The sequence below is a fragment of the Thamnophis elegans genome, chromosome 14 (genome assembly GCF_009769535.1).
Source record: "Thamnophis elegans isolate rThaEle1 chromosome 14, rThaEle1.pri, whole genome shotgun sequence".
Taxonomy (NCBI): Eukaryota; Metazoa; Chordata; class Lepidosauria; order Squamata; family Colubridae; genus Thamnophis; species Thamnophis elegans.
Window position 1 is genome coordinate 3,238,396 of NC_045554.1, and position 20,600 is coordinate 3,258,995.

A 20,600-nucleotide genomic window follows, 5' to 3' on the forward strand; every position below is an offset into this window, starting at 1 on the left:
AAAGTCAGCAGTTCGGCGGTTCGAACCCCTGGCGCCGCGTAACGGAGTGAGCTCCCGTGACTTGTCCCAGCTTCTGCCAACCTAGCAGTTCGAAAGCACATAAAAATTGCAAGTAGAAAACTAGGGACCACTTTTGGTGGGAAGGTAATAGCGCTGGCTCTTCAGCTATGAATCGAGATGAGCACTGCCCCCTAGACTCGGGAACGAATAGTACACGTGTGCGAGGGAAACCTTTACCTTTTTAACTCAGCCCAAAAAGCAATTTCAACATTGAAGGAGGATAATCAAGATGATAGTTTAAGTCACATAAACTTAAAAAAAAACTTTTATAAGGTTTTTTTTTTAAAATAATGTCCAGGTTCGTAACGGCTTTCCCTTAATAATCCAACATTTATTTCTCCAGGGACAGTTTTAAAGTCATTTTTCCTTCATGTCTCTCCTCCAGATCTGGCCAATATTTTGAACCTCTCCAGCTCTCCTCAGGGGTTCTCGGGAACTGTCAAGGGTGCTGAAAAGATTCCTTAAAAATCCCTGGAACGCAATTGCAATTCCCAGGATCGTTTGCAAGCAAGGAGCAGCGGCGAAATAAATCTGAAAACAATTCAAATTTATAATCTAGAGAAGTTTCCACGCCAGCCAGCACAACGATGAAAACAGATACAGCTGGAACAGGTTCCTCACTCCGGATCTAATTCCAACTTTTGGGGAACCAGCAAGTTCAGCGGATAAAATCGCCGATGAAAATTCCAGAAGCAGGAATAGGCGAACCGTGCCAAGAAATAAAGAATAATATGTCTGAAGTTCTGTTCCTGGGGGTCTCTCAACCGAAGGAGGGGGAAAAAAACGCGGCTCGGTGGGGAGTTTTTTATGCCGAAGTTTCCATGCCCAGAACTAAGAAAAGGAACTCAAAAGAGAAGCAAAGATTGGAAGGCAAAAACAAGCCATCTTGGGGCTTTTGCAAAATAACGTCCTGGTTTTATTTCTTTAATTTGCACCCCACATTTCTGCAAAGTAGTCCTGACAACACGTCCAACTCAGCGGTACCCTAACTTAGCCTAAAGAGAGGCCCTTGGTTGGCTCTGACCTTATTTGTTTCCTTGCAGACGTCCCATGACCCATTTAAGTAACATCATCAGGGCTAGAATGGGCTTGTATATAAGGAGAGAGCAAACTCCTCCCGCTTCTAGCACTGATGATGTTACCTAGGTGGGTCATGGAATGTCTGTAAGAAAACAACCAAGCTCAGAGACCACCATGGACCACACAGTCTTCCTCCCCCTCCTCCTCCCTGCAAACCCCACTCCCTTCTAGCACTGATAATGTTACGTAGCTGGGTGATGAAACATCTGCAAGAAAGCAACCCACCTCAGAGAACACCAAGGACCTCATAGTCATCGTCCTCCTTCTCCTCTTTCTCTTTCCTGCAAACCCCACTTCCTTCTAGCACTGATGATGTTCCCTAGTTGGGTGATGAAATGTCTTCAAGAAAGCCACCAAGCTCAGAGAGCACCAAGGACCCCACAGTTCCTCCTCCTCTTTCTCCTCTTCTTCCTCCTCCTTCCTATCTCTCTTCTTCTCTTTCCCTTATTCTATTCCTCCTCCTTCTCCAATCTCACTCCCTTCTAGCACTGATGATGTTCCCTAGCTGGGCCACGAAACGTCTGCAAGAAAGCCACCAAGCTCAGAGAGCACCAAGGACCCCACAGTTCCTCCTCCTCCTCTTTCTCCTCTTCCCCCTCCTTCCTATCTCTCTTCTTCCCTTTCCCTTATTCTATACCTCCTCCTTCTCCAATCTCACTCCCTTCTAGCACTGATGATGTTCCCTAGCTGGGCCACGAAACGTCTGCAAGAAAGCCACCAAGCTCAGAGAGCACCAAGGACCCCACGGTTCCTCCTCCTCCTCTTTCTCCTCTTCCTCCTCCTTCCTATCTCTCTTCTTCCCTTTCCCTTATTCTATTCCTCCTCCTTCTCTCCAAACTCACTCCCTTCTAGCACTGATGATGTTCCCTAGCTGGGCCACGAAACGTCTGCAAGAAAGCCACCAAGCTCAGAGAGCACCAAGGACCCCCCCCCCCCATTTCAACCCCGAGTTGCAAATATTATCCCCTATTGCTATCCCCAAAGATAAAGAAACCAGGCCTCTTGTGTTGACACGTACAAAGTGTGTACTTTAACCTCTCCTACGAGCAGTCACGTGGATGGGTTAATGAAAGAGAAAGTGGTTATGATTAACTCTCCTATCCAGAGAGGTTTTGCCTGCGTTCTCAGTGAACGCTTTGCTAAAAGGGACTTTCTATTGTCTTTCTTTGTGGCAGGACACAAAACTGGAACAAAAGAGACCCGAATGCAACATAGCAAAAGGCAGGCAATTACCCCAAGGGGGTTTATGGCCCTTAAGTCAAGAACTAGCATATCATTGAATATGGGAGGGAGGAAAGAAGGAAAAAGAATAGGAAGGGAAGAAGGGAGGAAAAAGAGAATAGGGAGGGAAGGAGGGAGGAAAAAATAGGGAGGAAAAATATTAGGGAGGGAGAAAGGGAGGGAGGGGGAGGAAAGAAGGAAAAAGAATAGGAAGGGAAGAAGGGAGGAAAAAGAGAATAGGGAGGGAAGAAGGGAGGAAAAGTGGAGGAAGGAAGGGAGGAAGGAAGGAAAAAACAGGGAGGGAGGAAAAAAATAGGAAGGGAGGAAAAAGATTAGGGAGGGAGAAAGAGAGGGAGGGAGAGAGGAAGGAAGGAAGGAAGAATAGGGAGGGCAGGGAGAGAGGAAGGGAGGAAAAAGAATAGGAAGGAAAAATATTAGGGAGGGAGAAAGGGAGGAAAGAAGGAAAAAATAGGAAGGGAAGAAGGGAGGAAAAAGAATAGGGAGGGAAGGAGGGAGGGAGGGAGGCAGGAAAGAATGGAGGAAGGAAGGAAAAAAACAGGGAGGGAGGAAAAAATCGGAAGGGAGGAAAAAATTAGGGAGGGAGAAAGGGAGGGAGGGAGAGAGAGAGGAAGGAAGGAAGGAAGAATAAGGAGGGGAGGGAGGGAGGGAGGGAGGGAGGAAAAAGAATAGGAAGGAAAAAGATTAGGGAGGGAGAAAGGGAGGGAGGGAGAGACGAAGGAAAGAAGGAAAAAGAATAGGAAGGGAAGAAGGGAGGAAAAAGAGAATAGGGGGAAGGAGGGAGGGAAGGAGGAAAGAAGAAAGGGAGGGAGAGAGGAAGGAAGGAAGGAAAAAGAATAGGAAGGGAGAAATGGAGGAAAGGGAGGGAGAAAGGGAAGGAGAGAGGAAGGGAGGAAGGAATAAGAATAGCAAGGGAGGGAGGGAGAAAGGAGGGAAGGAAGGAAAAAAAGGAAGAAACCAGAGCTTGCATTTCGCAGTCAGAGAAGGAAGGAAGTGATTTGGGCTGCAGGAGGAAGCAGGATGATGTAATTTATTTAGCCCTTCACATCCGCCAGCACGAACTCCAGCCTTCATGATTTACAGATGCTTTACAAGTCCTTCAGAGGCTCTACAGCTATGTTTACCAAAGCTGTAAAAACAGACAAACCTTCATTAAGAGGGGGAAACCTAGAAAGGGAAGTGTTCGAAACCACGTCCTGGTGAGCGGGTGGGGGGGGGGGGGGCTTGAAGCCAATCCAGTTCATCCAGAGGCCCAACGACATGGTTAAAATAAGAGGCCAGGAGGGGCTACCTTAGAAAGGAAAGGTGTTTTATTCCCCAAAGGTGTGTGTGTGTGAAACACTTCCTAGGACCCTCTACACTGGGGGGGGGGGCTTTCACGGGGCGGGGGGGGGAAACAATTGGAGATCTCCATCGAGGGGAATCTCTACCCTCTGCATGGAACCAAGCAACGATGGGGAAAGGCAGAAGGATGGCAGAGAAACGTGGGGGGGGGGGGGGAATTCAGAATACTGGACTCTAATCAATACAATGAAATAAAATTAATTCATCATCATGAATTAATTAGGAGCAAAAAACCAAAAGAAGCAAAGCACGAAGGGAGGCCGCCTTCCCACCGTGATCTCTTGCCTTTCAACCTCCCAACTCTGCATTCTTACGTGTGGAGGGGAGGATGGACCGTTTTTTTTAAGAAACCCAATTCCGCCAGGATGTGGTTTTCGCAGCTCCGTTTGAGCTCCGGTTGGCTTTAGGAGGCCCTGGCAGAGCTGGAGCCCCTGCAGCCACTTCTCCATTTGGGGAGTGGGGGAAAGCCTGGCTGGGAGGGAGGGGGAGTGGGCAGATGGGGGCAAAAGCAGGCAGGTACGCAGCGAGGAGGATGGTGGCGCTGCCGCTGCCCCCCTTGGCTGATTTGCCTGCCGGCCTCAGACGTCCGTCATGACGTCATTTGCACCCCCCAACTCAGCGCACGTGTCCCCACCGGCCGGCCACTTGCTGCAGACTCTGCCCCGGATTTGGGAGAGGAAGCAAGGGGGAAAAGGGAGGCCCAGAATAGGGTTCATCCAGCAGGAACTGTCTCTCCTTCCTCTCTGTTTCTACCTATTTCCTTCCTCTATTTCCTTCCTTCCCTTTTCCCCTTCCTCCCTTTCTCTTTCTCTATTTATGTTTCCTTCCTTCCTGCCTCCCTTCCTCTGTCTATATTTCCTTCCTTCTTCCTCCCTCTTCCTTCTTTCCAGTCCTTCCTTTTCTTTCTCTCCCTCTTTCTATTTATATTTCCTCCCTCCCTCTATCTATATTTCCTTCCTTCTCTTTCTCCCACTTCTTTCCCTTTCTTTCTTTCCTCCCACCCTCTATCTATATTGCCTTCCCTCTCTCTTTCTCCCTCTTCCTTCTTTCCCTTCCTTCCTTCCCTTCGGTTTCTTTCTCTCCTTCTTTCTATTTATATTTCCTCCCTCCCTCAATCTATATTTCCTTCCTTCTCTTTCTCCCACTTCTTTCCCTTTCTTTCTTTCCTCCCACCCTCTATCTATATTGCCTCCCTTCTCTCTTTCTCCCTCTTCTTTCCCTTTCTTTCTCCCTCTTCTCCCTCCCTCTTTCTATCTATATTTCCCTCCCTCCCTCCTCTATCTCTACAGAATAACAACAGAACCTCAGGTTCCCTCCAGGCCAGCTGAACAATGGCAGCTCTCAGAAACTCCCCCCCCCCAGCTCCCCCACCTCAGACCAGGCCGCCCCCAGGGCCTCGCCTCTCTCTTGAAGGCCTGTTGGGGGGGGGGGGTCTTGGGAAGGCTAGAGGAAGGTGGTTCTTCTTGGGTTAAAGGGGGGGGTTTCACACACACACACACACAGGGACTGGCCACGATCCAACTCAACCTTGGAACTGAGGGAGGGGGGGGCAAAGGAGGGGAAAAAAGAAGGATGCAACCATCCAGCCTTGGCTTTGGGGAGGGGTCGCCCCCAGCCGCTGTTTCTAGAAGAGGGGAGGGGGAGGGGAGGCGTTCAGAATTTAGACAGCCCTCCAGTTCCCCCATCCCCCCCCCCCCATTCTAGGAAAAAGACTAACCAGGAGTGGAGGTTAAAGCAGCATTGGGGAGGCGGAAGGGGGGGGGCAGAGATGAAAGGGAAAGCCACAGATCAGGAAAGGCTTTGGGGAGGGGTCCCCCAGGGGAGAGAAGGAGCCCCCCTTCGACCCAGTTGCTTCTGGGGGGGGAGGGTCCTTCATGAAAAGCAGCTTTGGAAAGATCCGCGGGGGCCGGGAGAAAAGTTTGGGGGAGAGAAGCTCCAACAACGCAGGGCGGCCCCGAAAAGAAGGAAGACCCTCCTCCTCGAAAGCCCCCCAGCCAGCTCCAAGACCCGCTGCGCTCCCGGCCCCATCGCTCCCAGCCACGCACCGAGGGGGATGGGGAGCCGAAAGGCATCCGGCTGAGCTGGCAGCTGCAAAGGAGGCTGGATGGGGAGGATGGATCTCCCACTCATCCGGGGGATGATGGGTCTCCGGGCCAGCTGGGGATGATGGGTCTCCCGGCCAGCTGGGGATGATGGGTCTCCTGCTAAGCTGGTGGGGGGGGCGGTGTGGATCTCCCGATCAGCTGGGGATGATGCGTCTCCTCCTAAACTGGGCAGAATGGGTGTCCCGCTCACCTGGGGAGGATGGGTCTCCTGCTAAGCTGGGGATGATGGGTGTCCCGCTCAGCTGGGGAGGATGGGTCTCCTGCTAAGCTGGGGGGGGATGGATCTCCCGATCAGCTGGGGATGATGCGTCTCCTCCTAAACTGGGCAGAATGGGTGTCCCGCTCAGCTGGGGAGGATGGGTCTCCTGCTAAGCTGGGGATGATGGGTCTCCCGGTCAGCTGGGGAGGATGGGTCTCCTGCTAAGCTGGGGATGATGGGTCTCCTGCTAAACTGGGGAGAATGGGCCTCTGGCGCAGCAGGGGAGGATGGGTCTGCCTGCAGTCGCAGGGGCCGAGCGCAACCCGGGCCGAGCGAGGGGAGTCGCGACCCCGGCGGGCTGACCTGCTGGTACTGGGGGTCCTCCGGCCGGAACTCGTCGGGTGCGGCCTCCCAGCTGAGGCTGAAGTGCGGCAGGCGATGCAGGAGGCTGACCCACCAGGGCGGCGAGTAGCTCACCCCCGCCGCGGCCGCCACCGCCATCCCCTCCCGGCTGGGCAGAGGGGCGCCCGTCGCCCGCAGCTGGCAGCGCCGCTTCAAGCCCGCCCGCCGCCACCGCCGCCGCTCCTCCCTGCGCTTCCTCCGGCCGCTGCTCCGGCCATGCGCCCGGCTGCGCTCCGGCCGCCGCCCCGCATGGCCCCAGCGCCCCTCTGCCCCGGCCGGCCGGCGCTCTTTGTTCGCCCGGAGCCTCGCCTGCGCCGCCTCGGCCGACGCGCCGCCCCCGCCGCCTGGCACCGCCCGGGAAGCGGCAGGAGGAGCGGCGGGAACAGGAGGAGGAGCTCAGCCCAGCGGCGGCAGGCAGAGGGGGAGAGCCGGACGCCCCCGCTCGCCCGCCCGCCCGGCCCGCCTGCCTTCCTTCCCTCCGCGCTGGGTCTGCGCCCGTCGGCGGCGGGGGGGAAGGAAAGGATGGCCAAGAAAGCACCTTTGGAGGGGGGGCTCTTCGCAGCCCCCCCCCCCCGGCCGCTTTGGCAAGGGTGCCCGAACGCCTTGCTCGACCTGGGCAGGAGGAGGGAAGAGATGATCTCTTAAGGTACCTTTTTCTTTCCCGCCTCCCTCTTTTGCTCAATGTTTCGATGGGCCAGTAGAGCCCACTGATGCCCCCCCCCCCCCCGCACATCTCCTCAAACAGACTTGGAAGATACCTTGGAGGTCATCTAGTCCAACCCTCAAACAGTAAGAGTAACAGACTTGGAGGGTACCTTGGAGGTCATCTAGTCCAACCCCCTGCTCACGCAAGAGACCTGTACTAGGGATTCATAAGACGACCAATCTGTGCCAACTATTGAAGCCGGGCAGGAGGATGGAGATGATCTTTTAAGGTCTCCTCCTCCCTCCTCTTCCTCCTCCTCCTTCTTTTTCCTTCTTCCCCTTCCGCCTCCCTATTATGTTCAATGATTTAATGGGCCAGGGATGCCCAGTGATGTTTCCCCAACATCAAGGCGGCCAATCTGTGGCAGCTACTGGCCCCGGGACAGGAGGTCCAATGAGATGCTCTCTTAAGGTCCTTTCTCTTCATCCCCTTCCCTCTTACATGGACCTCCAACGGGAGAGCAATCTTGCAAGAGAATCCTTTAGCTCAGTGTTTCTCAACCTTGGCAACTTGAAGATGTCCGGACTTCAACTCCCAGAATTCCCCAGCCAGCGAATGCTGGCTGGGGAATTCTGGGAGTTGAAGTCCGGACATCTTCAAGTTGCCAAGGTTGAGAAACACTGCTAGCTGTTAGGATATGTCTTTTTCCCAGCCAACATTGCTAGCCAACCACGAAAGGGAAGAGCATCGCTTTCCTCCAAATTCTGCCGTAGAATTTCTGTTCCTCTGACGAATCCAGCAACGGCCAGCAAAACTGGCTGGTGCCACGCAATGCAAGGGCTATTAGTCCCGTGAGACTCACTCGGTGTAAAGGCAGATCCCCGCCTTGTGCAAACATTACTCTCTCGTTGTTGTCATTTGCAGTAATTCTCTACAACTTGGCTTCCTTCTGCTCTGGTTGTTTTTGGTAGTTGCGAAGTGGTGTCCGACCCATTGCGACCACATTCCTCCAGGCCTTCCTGTCCCCTGCCATCCTCTGGAGTCCATTGAAGCTCACACCGACAGCTTTGGTGACTCCATCCAGCCTCCTCCTTCTCTGCCGTCGCCTTCTTCTTCTTTTGCCCTCCATCCTTCCCAGCATGAGGCTCTTCTCCAAGGAGTCCTTCCTTCCTTCTCATTAGGTGGCCAAAGAATTTGAGTTTCCTCTTCAGGATCTGGCCTTCTAAAGAGCAACCAGGGTTGATCCCCTCTAGGACTGACCAGTTGGATGGCCTCGTAGTCCTTCTTCTTTGGCCCTCCATCCTTCCCAGCATGAGGCTCTTCTCCAAGGAGTCCTTCCTTCCTTCTCATTAGGTGGCCAAAGAATTTGAGTTTCCTCTTCAGGATCTGGCCTTCTAAAGAGCAGTCAGGGTTGGTCTCCTCCAGGACTGACCGGTTGGATGGCCTTGCAGTCCTTCTTTTGCCCTCCATCCTTCCCAGCATGAGGATCTTCTCCAGGGAGTCCTTCTTCCTTCTCATTAGGTGGCCAAAGTCTTTTGAGTTTCCTCTTCAGGATCTGGCCTTCTAAAGAGCAGCCAGGGTGGATCTCCTCTAGGACTGACCGGTTGGATGGCCCTGCAGTCCAAGGGACTCAACGCAGGAGTCTTCTTCTCCAGCACCAGAGTTCAAAGGCCTCCATTCTTTGGCGCTCGGCCTTCCTTATGGTCCAACCTTCACAGCCATCCATTGCAACTGGGAAAACCACAGCCTTGACTAGACGCACTTTAGTTGGCAGGGAGATGTCTCTGCTTTTTAGTAGGCTGTCTAGATTTGCCAGAGGTTTCCTCTGCTCTGGTACCAGGGCCCTAGTTCTGTCTGGCTGCTTTGCTCCATTGCAAAAAGATGCTAACCCTCCCCCCACCCCCGCTTTTCTTTCCTACAAGCTCACGTCAAGGCTGAACATTATTCAGTTCTCCGAGCCTTCGATGGAGTTTGGAAACAGCCCTTCCTTCATTCACTGGCTCGAATTAAACACTCCATCACGTGGCCATCCTGGATCCGCATAAAACTGGGCCTGGGCCAGCCCCATATTGGAATAATTTAGCGCCAATCCCGCCTGGGGTGGGGGGTGGGGGAGAAGTTTGTTCTCCTTCGCTTCAAGACGGCGCAAAGAAACAGAGCATGATCACAAGTAGCCATTGTTTTACAGACACACACACAGACACACAGACACACACAAACACATAAATATAATCCCCTGGATTTATTCCCAGGCCTCGTGTGAAGATTAGCCTATGAATGCAGAGAGGATGGGGAAACATTTGTGCAAATGGTTTGCATTAGGGAAGAATGCTGCCCGATGAGAAATACAAAAACTCGTGAACTTTTCAGGAATCTGTCAAGGAGGGTTTAATGCAAAAGCCCATCCTGGGGATAATTCCTCTTTCTTTTTCCTTCCTTTCTTTCTTTCTTTTTCTGTCCTGTCTTTCTTTTTTCTCTCTCTTTCCTGTCTCCTTTCTTTTCTCTCTCTCTCTCTTTTGCAAATGTGGGAGCCTGTTATGGATTTTGCAAGCCTGTCTCCATCCCACCCTTCCCTGAACAGCGGAAAAGGCAACGCCCTTATCAGGGTAGCACAGCCCCTTCCCCCCCCCCTCCCCAAAGTCGGCCTTCAGAGCGGATCAGCCTTGTGCCTCCAGATAAGCTTTGAAGCTCCTGCTTCAGCTCAGCATCTCCCCTCCCCCCCTTCCTTCTGCATCTCCTCAATTACATCATCCGCAATGGCGGGTCATCAGTGCTAGAAGGGAGTGGGGTTTGCAGGGTTGAGAAGGAGGAGGGGGAGGAGGGCCGTGGGGTCCTTGGTGGTCTCTGAGCTTGGCTGTTTTCTTGCAGACGTTTCATGACTCAAACTTGGTAACATCATCAGTGCTAGAAGAGAGTGGAGTTTGCAGAAAGGAGGAGGAGGAGGAGGAGGAGGAGGAGGAGGAGGAACTGTGGGGTCCTTGGTGGTCTCTCAGCTTGGCTGTTTTCTTGCAGACGTTTCATGACCCAGCTAGGTAACTACACCAATGCTAGAAGAGAGTGGAATTTGCAGAAAGGAGGAGAAGGAGGAGGGGGAGGAGGAACAACTGTGGGGTCCTTGGTTCTCTTTGAAGGTTCTTTTCTTGTAAACGTTTCATGACCCAGCTAGGTAACAACATCAATGCTAGAAGAGAGTGGGGTTTACAGAGGAGAGAAGGAGGAGGAGGAGGAGGAAGGTGGCGTCCTTGAGCTTGGTTGTTTCCTTGCAGACATTTATTGACCCAGCTAGGTAACATCATCAGCACTAGAAGGGTTTCCTGCCTGCCTCTGGGTTGGCCGTGGATTAACCAAGATGCCACCTTTTGGAAGCCTTTGCCCGGGTGACCACAACCTACACCTCAACCACCAAGGATTTGGATCACACAATTTGGGCCCCTGCCTCGTCGCTCCCAAGCGGGCCAGCCTAAAACCGTGGCGAAAAAGCAGACGAGGATTTCCGTCCTGCGGGATGAAGGGACGAATGCGCCCTCAAATCAAAGGCCAAGATGAAACCCCTTCTCTGTTCCTGCTCTCCTTTTGAATAATGAAACGGTGCCCTGCGGCCAGAGGGGGCTTATCCTGGCCCCGGAGGAGGCGGAAGATCTTGCAATCTTCGAGATGGATTTGATCCTATTTAAGAGCTGCGCCTTGCAAGGGAGCAGATGGTGAGCAATCCCTTAACAAGCGTGGCTCACTTGCTTGGGCTGCTATCTTTTAATTTTTTGAGGTGCTTCCTACGCCCCACTTTGCCTAATACCCTTCTCCGCCCACACCTTCTGTTCCTTTGTTTGAGGAAAGCGACGTGGGAAAATGCGAAGAGGGGGCCACCAGACGAAAGCAGCCAACCTGTTTTCATTTGGCAGCAATTGGCCAAGTGAAACACTCACTTATTCGAAGGAGGAGGAGATGCTCTGTTTTAAAATGTGCATCTCCTTGCTCCCTGTGACCTTGGCTGGCTCCATCGCAACCGGCCTTCACAACTTTTTCTGGACTATGGTGGCTGCTGGCGATGATTTGCAATCCTGGGATCCATAACTCCCTAACGCATCTGCAGGACACCAGAACGAAGAAAGCATCTTCCCATATCAGGCTGTTCATTATGCCAGCATTTTATGAATTCGGATCTTCGGTTGTTGGAAGCAATTCTCTAAAAACAGTTAGTGAGATGGGACCCTTCAAGAGCCTGAAAAACGATGCGTTTAATTAGAACCTCAGATGCTTTGTTTATGTTGTTGTAAACTGAGGAGGAAGGGAAGGGAAGGAAGAATAGAGAGGGAGAATGGAAAGAAGGAAGGAAAAAGGATAGAGTGGGAGAAAGGAAGGAAAAGAATAGAGAGGGGGAAAGGGAAGAAGGAAGGAAAAAGAACAGGAAGGGAGAAAGGAAGGAAAAGAATAGAGAGGGAGAAAGGAAAGAAGGAAGGAAAAAGAATAGGAAGGGAGAAAGGAAGGAAAAAGAATAGGACGGGAGAAAGGAAGGAAAAGAGTAGAGAGGGAGAAAGGGAAGAAGGAAGGAAAAAGAATAGGGAGAAAAGAAGGAATAAGAATAGGGAGGGAGAAAGGGAGAAGGGAGAAAGGAGGAAAGGGAGAGAAAGGAAGGAAAAAGAATACGAAGGAAGGAAGACAGGTAGGTAGCAAAGAAGATGGAGAAGACAGAGAAAGAAGGGGAAGGCATACAAGGAGAGAAGGGAAGGGAAGAAGGGAGATGGAGGCAAGGAAGGAGGGAGGGAGGGAAGGCAATTGCTAGCTTAAAAAACAAATCTCTTTTTTCCCCACTGCTGTCAAATACCAGGAGGTCCATCCTTGACCTCAACTGAGTTTAGGGATTTGACAACAGGAAGTCAGCAAGAGGTCAACAGACCAGATGCCTTCAGCTTCTGCTTCTGGCCCTGCTTCTCCATTTTGCTGAAAATGCAAAGGAGTTGCGAACCTTGAGCCGCGCGAAATACCCTTTGGCTTCCTCTACCTTTAACCTCGTCCTTTCCTCTCCGCTGCGCAAAGCAATGTTGCAGTTGCTGGGCTGATACCAGATAAAATTCCCAACTCTCCCCTTTCTTGCCTCCAGACCGGATCCATCTTCATCGGCCGTGTCCTACACCGCCTGGTCTAAATGGAGAGATTGCAGAGGAAGGGATTACAAGAGAATAAGTTATGCTGGCTGGAGAATTCTGGGAGTTGAAGTCCACAAGTCTTCAAGTTGCCAAGTTTGGAGATCTCCGATCTAAGTGGAGAGGTTGCAGAGGAAGGGATTACAAGAGAGTAAATTATGCTGGCTGGAGAATTCTGGGAGTTGAAGTCCACAGGTCTTCAAGTTGCCAAGTTTGGAGACCTTCGATCTAAGTGGAGAGGTTGCAGAGGAAGGGATTACAAGAGGGTAAATTATGCTGGCTGGAGAATTCTGGGAGTTGAAGTCCACAGGTCTTCAAGTTGCCAAGTTTGGAGACCTCTGATCTAGGGGGATTCTTGAGAAGGGAAGTCTACAGAAACTCCCTCGCCAACCTCTTCCAACCTCTTGAGCGTCCTCAAACTCATGCCTACAAGATGGTAGACCAAGAGAGGCCATCGCTTCACACCTGGGGATCCAGAACGCAACGTCTACACCGCCGTTCCGTTCTTCTCCGCAAAGCACCCAGGAGCAACCCAACCCAGACCACGAATGGCTTAGAAACATTCAGAGGTCTGGCTGCTTTAGGAAGGAAACGCAACTTGGCTCCTCCTTGAAACACAAACGCCGATTTGTTTTTTCCTTATCTTTGTGTCGAGGGACTCAACACGGCTGCCTTTGCGGGCCTGGCTCAACCGAGGACAAGGAGAGGCCTTGCATTTGGCAAAAGAACTTGCTTTTTCTGGTGTGTGGTTTCTCCTGCTGCGCATCCCGCTCCATTATTTCAAAAAACAAATAAAATAAAAAAATGGGCTAATTTCATTAAATAAGCAGCCTGAAAACCTCCCCAAGCCACAGAAGCGCATTTCACAAGGGTGTGAAAGGAACTGGCTCTCGGCATGGCCGGACCTCCCAAAAGGCAGCCTCGTTCCCAGCCAAACAAGTGATGTCACTCATCACTGTCACTCGGGACAGCAGAAGCCAAACTAGAATCCAGCCGGTTTCTTGGCTTGGGTTGAGGGAGTTTCTGTAGACTTCCCTTCTCATGAATCCCCCTAGATCAGAGGTCTCCAAACTTGGCAACTTTTAAGACTTGTGGACTTCAACTCCCAGAATTCTCCAGCCAGCATAATTTACTCTCTTGTAATCCCTTCCTCTGCAACCTCTCCACTTAGATCGGAGGTCTCCAAACTTGGCAACTTGAAGACTTGTGGACTTCAACTCCCAGAATTCTCCAGCCAGCATAATTTATTCTCTTGTAATCCCTTCCTCTGCAATCTCTCCACTTAGCAATAGCAGTTAGACTTATATACCGCTTCATAGGCCTCTCTAAGCGGTTTACAGACACAGCATATCACCCCCACAGTCTGGGTCCTCATTTCATCCACCTCGGAAGGATGGAAGGCTGAGTCAACCCTGAGCCAGTGAGATTTGAACAGCCGAACTGCAGTCAGCTGAAGTAGTCTGCAGTGCTGCACTCTAACCACTGCGCCACCTCAGCTCTTAGATCGAAGGTCTCCAAACTTGGCAACTTGAAGACTTGTGGACTTCAACTCCCAGAATTCTCCAGCCAGCATAACTTATTCTCTTGTAATCCTTTCCTCTGCAATCTCTCCATTTAGCAATAGCAATAGCAGTTAGACTTATATACCACTTCATAGGGCTTTCAGCCCTCTCTAAGCAATGTACAGAGTCAGCATATCGCCCCCAACAACAATCCGGGTCCTCATTTTACCCACCTCGGAAGGATGGAAGGCTAAGTCAACCCTGAGCCGGCGAGATTTGAACAGCCGAACTGCAGAACTGCGGTCAGCTGAAGTAGCCTGCAGTGCTGCACTCTAACCACTGCGCCACCTTGGCTCTTAGACCGGAGGTCTCCAAACTTGGCAACTTTTAAGACTTGTGGACTTCAACTCCCAGAATTCTCCAGCCAGCATACTTTACTCTCTTGTAATCCCTTCCTCTGCAACCTCTCCACTTAGATCAGAGGTCTCCAAACTTGGCAACTTGAAGGCCTGTGGACTTTAACTCCCAGAGTTAAAGAGCTGGCTGGCGAATTCTGGGAGTTAAAGTCCACAAGTCTTGCAAGTTGCCAAGTTTGGAGACCCCTGCCCCAGATTAAGGAAGGCTCAATCCTGCCGGAAAAGCAACTCTCTCTTCCTTGCCTCCTGTTCCTTAGGAAGCTTTTGTTACAAAGCGTTTGGTTGGTAGCTGTTGTGAGAAAGAGTATCTGGTGCCATCAAATTACTCATCCCGGTTAGCTTCCCCTCCCCTGAGGACTAAAGTCTGGGAAATCTTTTGCTCCTGTCTTGGCTTGACTGATCGAATGAAGTCCCGAGAATTCCCTGGCCCTGTTAAGACAGGCTTCTGGGAGGTTAATTACAGCTCACTCGCCCTTCCTCCAAATTAATAAGACACCAGCTGGGCCAATGGTCGTTAGCAAATGAACCATGGACAGCCTCGTCCGGGGAGAACCGATGGGTTTAGAAAGCTCTCCGCGGTTCCCTTCGGTTATGACGATCACCAGGCCAAGAGAAAGAGCAGCTGCCGGGCTCAGCAAATGGTGAGACCGCTCCTCCTCTTCCTCCTCTTCCTCTGTTGCCTCTGCTCTGGATTGTTTCCAGCACCTGCCTCTCCTCTCTGGGAAGCCTATCTGAGAGTTGGATTCGGCATCCGGTGGGGCTGTCCTTCTTGGCTGCAGAGTCTAGCATGCAAGACAGCCTGAGATAAAGAACAGGCCCAGTTCTGGATTAGACAAGCATTCATGGTCAGGAGAGACTAACATCTTTAGGCTGAATGGGGAAAGAGACTGCTCTGAACGAGGCTTCCCAAGCAACAATAATGCAATCCTCGGTGACATCTGTTTCCATGGGAAATGGGGGTCCCCCTGCGCCCTATTTGAGCAGCTCCACATCTGTCTCCAGTATTCCCTTCCTTAAAGCCCATCCTGGCTTCGGGCAGGGGTTGAATCCGAGGCTGCCATGATCTGTTTAACCAGCCCTCTATAGGAAAGATGCTGGTTTGTTCCTTCGCATCATTTCATTTAAATGAGTGCCAGTTTGGGGGGGGGGGGGGGGGAAAGCCGTACCATGTACCCTCCCTCCCTTCCTTCCTTCCTTCCCTCCCTCCCTGTTCCCTTTTAATTTCCTTCTTTCTCTCCCTTCCCCCTTTCTTCCTTCTTCCTCCCTCCCTTCTCCTCCTCCCTCTTCCCCTTGTTTTCTTTCTTTCCTTCCTCCCTCTCTCCCTTTCCACCTTCTTCCTTCCTTCTTCCTCTCTCCTTTCTCCTCCCCACTCTTCCCCTTTTGTTTTCTTTCTTTCCTCCCTTTCCACCTCCTTCCTTCCTCCCTTCCTCCCTCCTCCCACCTTCCCTCCCTCTTCCCCATTTATTTCCCTCCCTCCTTCACTTCTTGCCGGGCTTGAGAAGGGGGGGGGGAATCCCCTCTTTTGCCCACACCCCAGCCCTGCAGCCTCCCTCCTCGCGGGGCTGACCACCTGCACAAGATAACAATTTGTCTCCTAGTCCCTGACTCCTTTGCGCCCCAACGACTGCTGAAAGATGCGAGTCTCCCGATCCTGATCAGCTCCAGGTTGCCTCAGCCTTCCTTCCGAGGTGGGTAAAATGAGGACCAGGATTGTTGGGGGCAAAAGGCTGACTCTGTAAACCACTTAAAGAGGGCTGTTAAAGCACTGTAAAGCGGTATATAAGTTGCTATTGCTTGGGAAGGAAGGAAGGGAGGGAGGGAGGGAAGGAGGGAGGGAGGAAGGAAGGAAGGAAGGAAAGAATCCAGCTTTATGGATGGAAGGGAGGGAGGGAGGGAGGGAGGGAGGAAGGCAGGCAGAGTGGTGCAATTTTTACAATGCAGTGTTGCAGGCAAACTCTGCCCACTGCCAGGAGTTCAATCCTGACCGGCTCAAGGTTGACTCAGCCTTCCATCCTTCTGAGGTGGGTAAAATGAGGACCCGGATTGTTGGGGGCAAGAGGCTGACTCTGTAAACCGCTTAGAGAAGGCTGGAAAGCACTGTGAAGCGGCATATAAGTCTAAGGGCTGTTGCTATTGCCAGAGTACCATAAAAAGAGCCACATTCATTGGGGGGGGGGGAAAAAGACGAGAGGCATGTAGACGCATCAAAGGTTGAAAACAACATTTTAACTTCCATCTCTAGCAAGAGTGAGACAAGAGATTACAGACAGACTTTTTTCTCTCCCCGGTTTAAAAAAAAAATAGGTGGAAAAAGCTAATGGCCAGACATGACTTAACTTCTTTATCCTTTATTGCTTACAGAAAATGGTCCCCAACTTGCCGCACACAGCCGATCACCCTTTGGCCTCTGACTTTTGTTTCCAACGGCGTTGCGACTCTTCACAGGCTTGTGATGCGCATTTCCAGCCAACAGTAGGGACACACAACGGGCTCTTTCAGTTTCTCTGACGCCACCGGAACGGGAGCAGAAGAGGAAGACCTGAATGTTTGGGGGGGCCACGTGGGAGGGTGGGTGAACGATGGAAGACGGGCGTTTAAAGAGCAGCGTGGAAGGGGGGGACACAGATGCAAACGGCAGCCGAATTCAACACGGAACTAAAAAAATAAAAAAAGAGATGCTTCTTTTTTTGGTGATTTGGTTCTGATAATCTCACAGGCAGTCCTTGACTTCTAACTGTTTGTTTAGTGACCGTCCCGATGGTCATTTACAACCATTTTTCAGACTTACGACCGTTGCAGAATCCCCACAGTCACTTAAATCAAAATTCAGACGCTTGGCAACGGATTCATATTTACGACGGTGGCAGGATCACATAATACACATACACACCCCTTTGTGGCTTTCTGACAAGCGACGTCTCCGGGGAAAGCCGGATTTGCTCAACAACTGTCTTATGAACTGAACAACTGCAGGCATTCACTTAACCGTGGCACAAAAGTGCATGAGATGAGGCAAAAGTCACTCAGAAAGTATAACACTTAGCAACAGGAATTTGGAGACAAATTGTAATCCAGGGGTGTCAAACTCAAGGCGCCCCAGGCTGGATCTGGTCCGAGGGGCTGGGCTGGAAACAGCAAGGGATTGGCCTGTGGTGCCCCTGCTAGTGAAAATGGAGCTGGGGGAGGGAGGGGGGCATGCAGCACCCCTGCACCTTGTTTTCGCTGGCAGAGGGCTATCAAACGAAACTAAAAACAGAACAAAAGGAGAAACGTTTCCCCTTTTGCACTTGGGCATGCAAGAAGGGACAGGAAAGGAGAAAAGGGGAAGAGGAGAGACAAAGAAGAAAAGATGGGAAGAGAGTGAGGAAGGAAAGAGAAGGAAAGAGGTGAAGGAAAAAGAAAGGAGAATGAAGAGGGGAAGGAAGGAAAGAATGAATCTAGCTTTATGGATGGATGGATGGATGGATGGAAGGAAGGAAGGAAGGAAGGAAGGAAGGAATCTAGCTGTATGGAAAGAAGGAAGGAAGGAAGGAAGGAATCTAGCTTTATGAAAGGAAGGAAGGAAGGAAAGGAAGGAAGGAAAGAATGAATCTAGCTTTATGGAAGGAAGGAAAGTAAGGAAGGAAGGAATCTAACTTTATGGAAAGAAGGAAAGGAAGGAAGGAATCTAGCTTTATGAAAGGAAGGAAGGAAGGAAGGAAGGAAGGAAGGAAAGTAAGGAAGGAAAGTAAGGAAGGAAAGAATGAATCTAGCTTTATGGAAGGAAGGAAAGTAAGGAAGGAAGGAATCTAACTTTATGGAAGGAAGGAAGGAAGGAAGGAAGGAAGGAAGGAAGGAAGGAAGGAAGGAAGGAAAGAATGAATCTAGCTTTATGGATGGATGGATGGATGGATGGATGGAAGGAAGGAAGGAAGGAAGGAAGGAAGGAATCTAGCTGTATGGAAAGAAGGAAAGGAAGGAAGGAATCTAGCTTTATGAAAGGAAGGAAGGAAGGAAAGTAAGGAAGGAAAGAATGAATAGCTTTATGGAAGGAAGGAAAGTAAGGAAGGAAGGAATCTAACTTTATGGAAAGAAGGAAAGGAAGGAAGGAATCTAGCTTTATGAAAGGAAGGAAGGAAGGAAGGAAGGAAGGAAGGAAGGAAGGAAAGTAAGGAAGGAAAGAATGAATCTAGCTTTATGGAAGGAAGGAAAGTAAGGAAGGAAGGAATCTAACTTTATGGAAGGAAGGAAGGAAGGAAGGAAGGAAGGAAGGAAGGAAGGAAGGAAGGAAGGAAGGAAGGAAGGAAAGAATGAATCTAGCTTTATGGATGGATGGATGGATGGATGGAAGGAAGGAAGGAAGGAAGGAAGGAAGGAATCTAGCTGTATGGAAAGAAGGAAAGGAAGGAAGGAATCTAGCTTTATGAAAGGAAGGAAGGAAGGAAAGTAAGGAAGGAAAGAATGAATCTAGCTTTATGGAAGGAAGGAAAGTAAGGAAGGAAGGAATCTAACTTTATGGAAAGAAGGAAAGGAAGGAATCTAGCTTTATGAAAGGAAGGAAGGAAGGAAGGAAGGAAAGTAAGGAAGGAAAGAATGAATCTAGCTTTATGGAAGGAAGGAAAGTAAGGAAGGAAGGAATCTAACTTTATGGAAGGAAGGAAGGAAGGAAGGAAGGAAGGAAGGAAGGAAGGAAAGAAGGAAAGAAGGAAGGAAGGAACAAAGGAAGAACACTTCCACCATGGCGACACACCCAGCCACGCCCCATGCCCCCCCCCCTCCGAGGTCCAACACAACTCAGATTAGGCCCTCCACGCGATTGAGTTTGACATCCCTGTTGCAGTCATAAGCCGAGGACTACCAGTAGCCTGCTGGGGAACACAGCTGGAAGGGAGGGTTGCCTCTGTGACCCACATCAAAGCCACCGAGTGGACACGGCTACATTACGGGGTCCCCTTACTTCTTTTTTTTGTTCTTTTTAGCCAAACCCCCAAAACTTCGGTTCACAAACCGGGAGCACCCCAGAGGACCTTGTCACACAGAACCGCCAGAGCCTGGAAGATGAGGTGTCCTTCGTGGGAAGGAAGACATGACGGTGATGATCTCATCCGAGTCGTCTGACTCAGCCCCCGGGTGCTGGAGCTTTGAGGGGGAAGCTTGCCGCTGACGGTGGGAGGCGCTCGCTGGAAAGAAAGAAAGAAAGAAAGAAAGAAAGAAAGAAAGAAAGAAAGAAAGAAAGAAAGAAAGAAGAGAAGCAGAGCTGGTCAAAAGGAAGAGAGACACGATGCCTTGAAAGGGGGTGGGGTGGGGGGGAGAACAGCCATTAGAGTGCAGTACTGCAGGCTACTTCAGCTGACTGCAGTTCTGCAGTTCGGCGGTTCAAATCTCACCAGGCTCAGGGTTGACTCAGCCTTCCATCCTTCCGAGGTGGGTGAAATGAGGACCCGGATTGTTGTTGGGGGCGATATGCTGACTCTGTAAACCGCTTAGAGAGGGCTGAAAGCCCTATGAAGCGGTATATAAGTCTAACTGCTATTGCTATTGCTATCTATCTATCTATCTATCTATCTATCTATCTATCTATCTATTATCTATCTATCTATCTATCTATCTATCTATCTATCTATCTATCTATCTGATTGTTGGGGGCAATATGCTGACTCTGTAAACCGCTTAGAGAGGGCTGAAAGCCCTATGAAGCGGTATATAAGTCTAAGTGCTATTGCTATTGCTATTGCTATTTTTAAACCAGAAGATTCTCAGAGGAGTTTGGAGACGGATGGGTTTCCACGCCCATTTTTGTTTCTACGTCACCGATGACAACCCAACCACTAAACCATCCTCTCTGGCTTCTCTGCTACCGGCTTCTGGTTCTCAGATGGGAAACGCTACTTAGAACAAATGAGGGAACCAACCGAAGTCACCTGGACTAACCCGCTGGGTTAATTCACAGGCCAACTTCCTGCCCGAATAAAAGGCCTTGTCTGTTGTGGCTCAACAGCAGCCAGCGGAGGTGGCAGCAGATTCGGACAGTGAGAAGGTTGGGGAGGAAGATGGGCCAGTCCTGGAGTCTGGGGAAGGCTCTGATGAGGGGTCTGTGTCGGAGGCAGAGAGGGGGCCAGGGCCGTCCGACAGTTATCAGCTGCCTTCAGAGTCAGACATCAGTGAGGCAGAGGAACAGCTGGAGCCTGTTCCCAGTGCGCGCATGCGCAGAGCTGCCAGATGAAGGGAAGAGCTAAAGAACAGGGGTCGACTTGGGAGTAAGGCCACATGTGGACAATGAATGGCCCCTCCCAGAGGAAATAAAAGGAGAGTGAAAGGGGAGTGGAGTTTGCAGGAGACAATTAGTTCGCTTAATTGGTTTGTGACTCTCTGAGACTTCTTGCCAAGTTTTGCACATATCAACCTGGCAGCTTTCCAAGCCAGATAAGGACTGTGACCGTAAATCCTCCTTTGAAAGAGTTTTCTGGAAGTGTATGAGCAGAATTCA

General features: G+C 50.8%; 2 protein-coding genes and 1 long non-coding RNA gene across 6 annotated transcripts in view; 1 reads left to right on the forward strand and 2 right to left on the reverse strand.

The window, feature by feature from the left end:
• TTYH3 (tweety family member 3) overlaps positions 1-6,726 on the reverse strand; it is a 62,109-nt gene extending 55,383 nt beyond the window's left edge. Inside the window, exon 1 of one of the 2 annotated variants that reach the window (XM_032231445.1) lies at positions 6,391-6,726. In XM_032231445.1, the coding sequence (XP_032087336.1) occupies positions 6,391-6,528 (138 nt within the window). In that variant the 5' untranslated portion in view covers positions 6,529-6,726. The remainder of the gene's footprint in view (positions 1-6,390) is intronic. The other variant, XM_032231446.1, reaches the window with a different exon arrangement.
• An 86-nt stretch (positions 6,727-6,812) lies between these two features.
• On the forward strand, positions 6,813-16,784 carry LOC116517697. The gene is made up of 2 exons (XR_004256482.1): positions 6,813-7,075; positions 16,496-16,784. It is a non-coding gene; the product is annotated as an uncharacterized LOC116517697 (long non-coding RNA).
• Positions 16,785-18,836: 2,052 nt separating this feature from the next.
• The window catches only part of IQCE (IQ motif containing E), a 28,910-nt gene continuing 27,146 nt past the window's right edge, over positions 18,837-20,600 (reverse strand). The window contains exon 18 of one of the 3 annotated variants that reach the window (XM_032230815.1): positions 18,837-19,293. In XM_032230815.1, the coding sequence (XP_032086706.1) occupies positions 19,145-19,293 (149 nt within the window). In that variant the 3' untranslated portion in view covers positions 18,837-19,144. The remainder of the gene's footprint in view (positions 19,294-20,600) is intronic. The other 2 variants (XM_032230816.1, XM_032230817.1) reach the window with 2 other exon arrangements.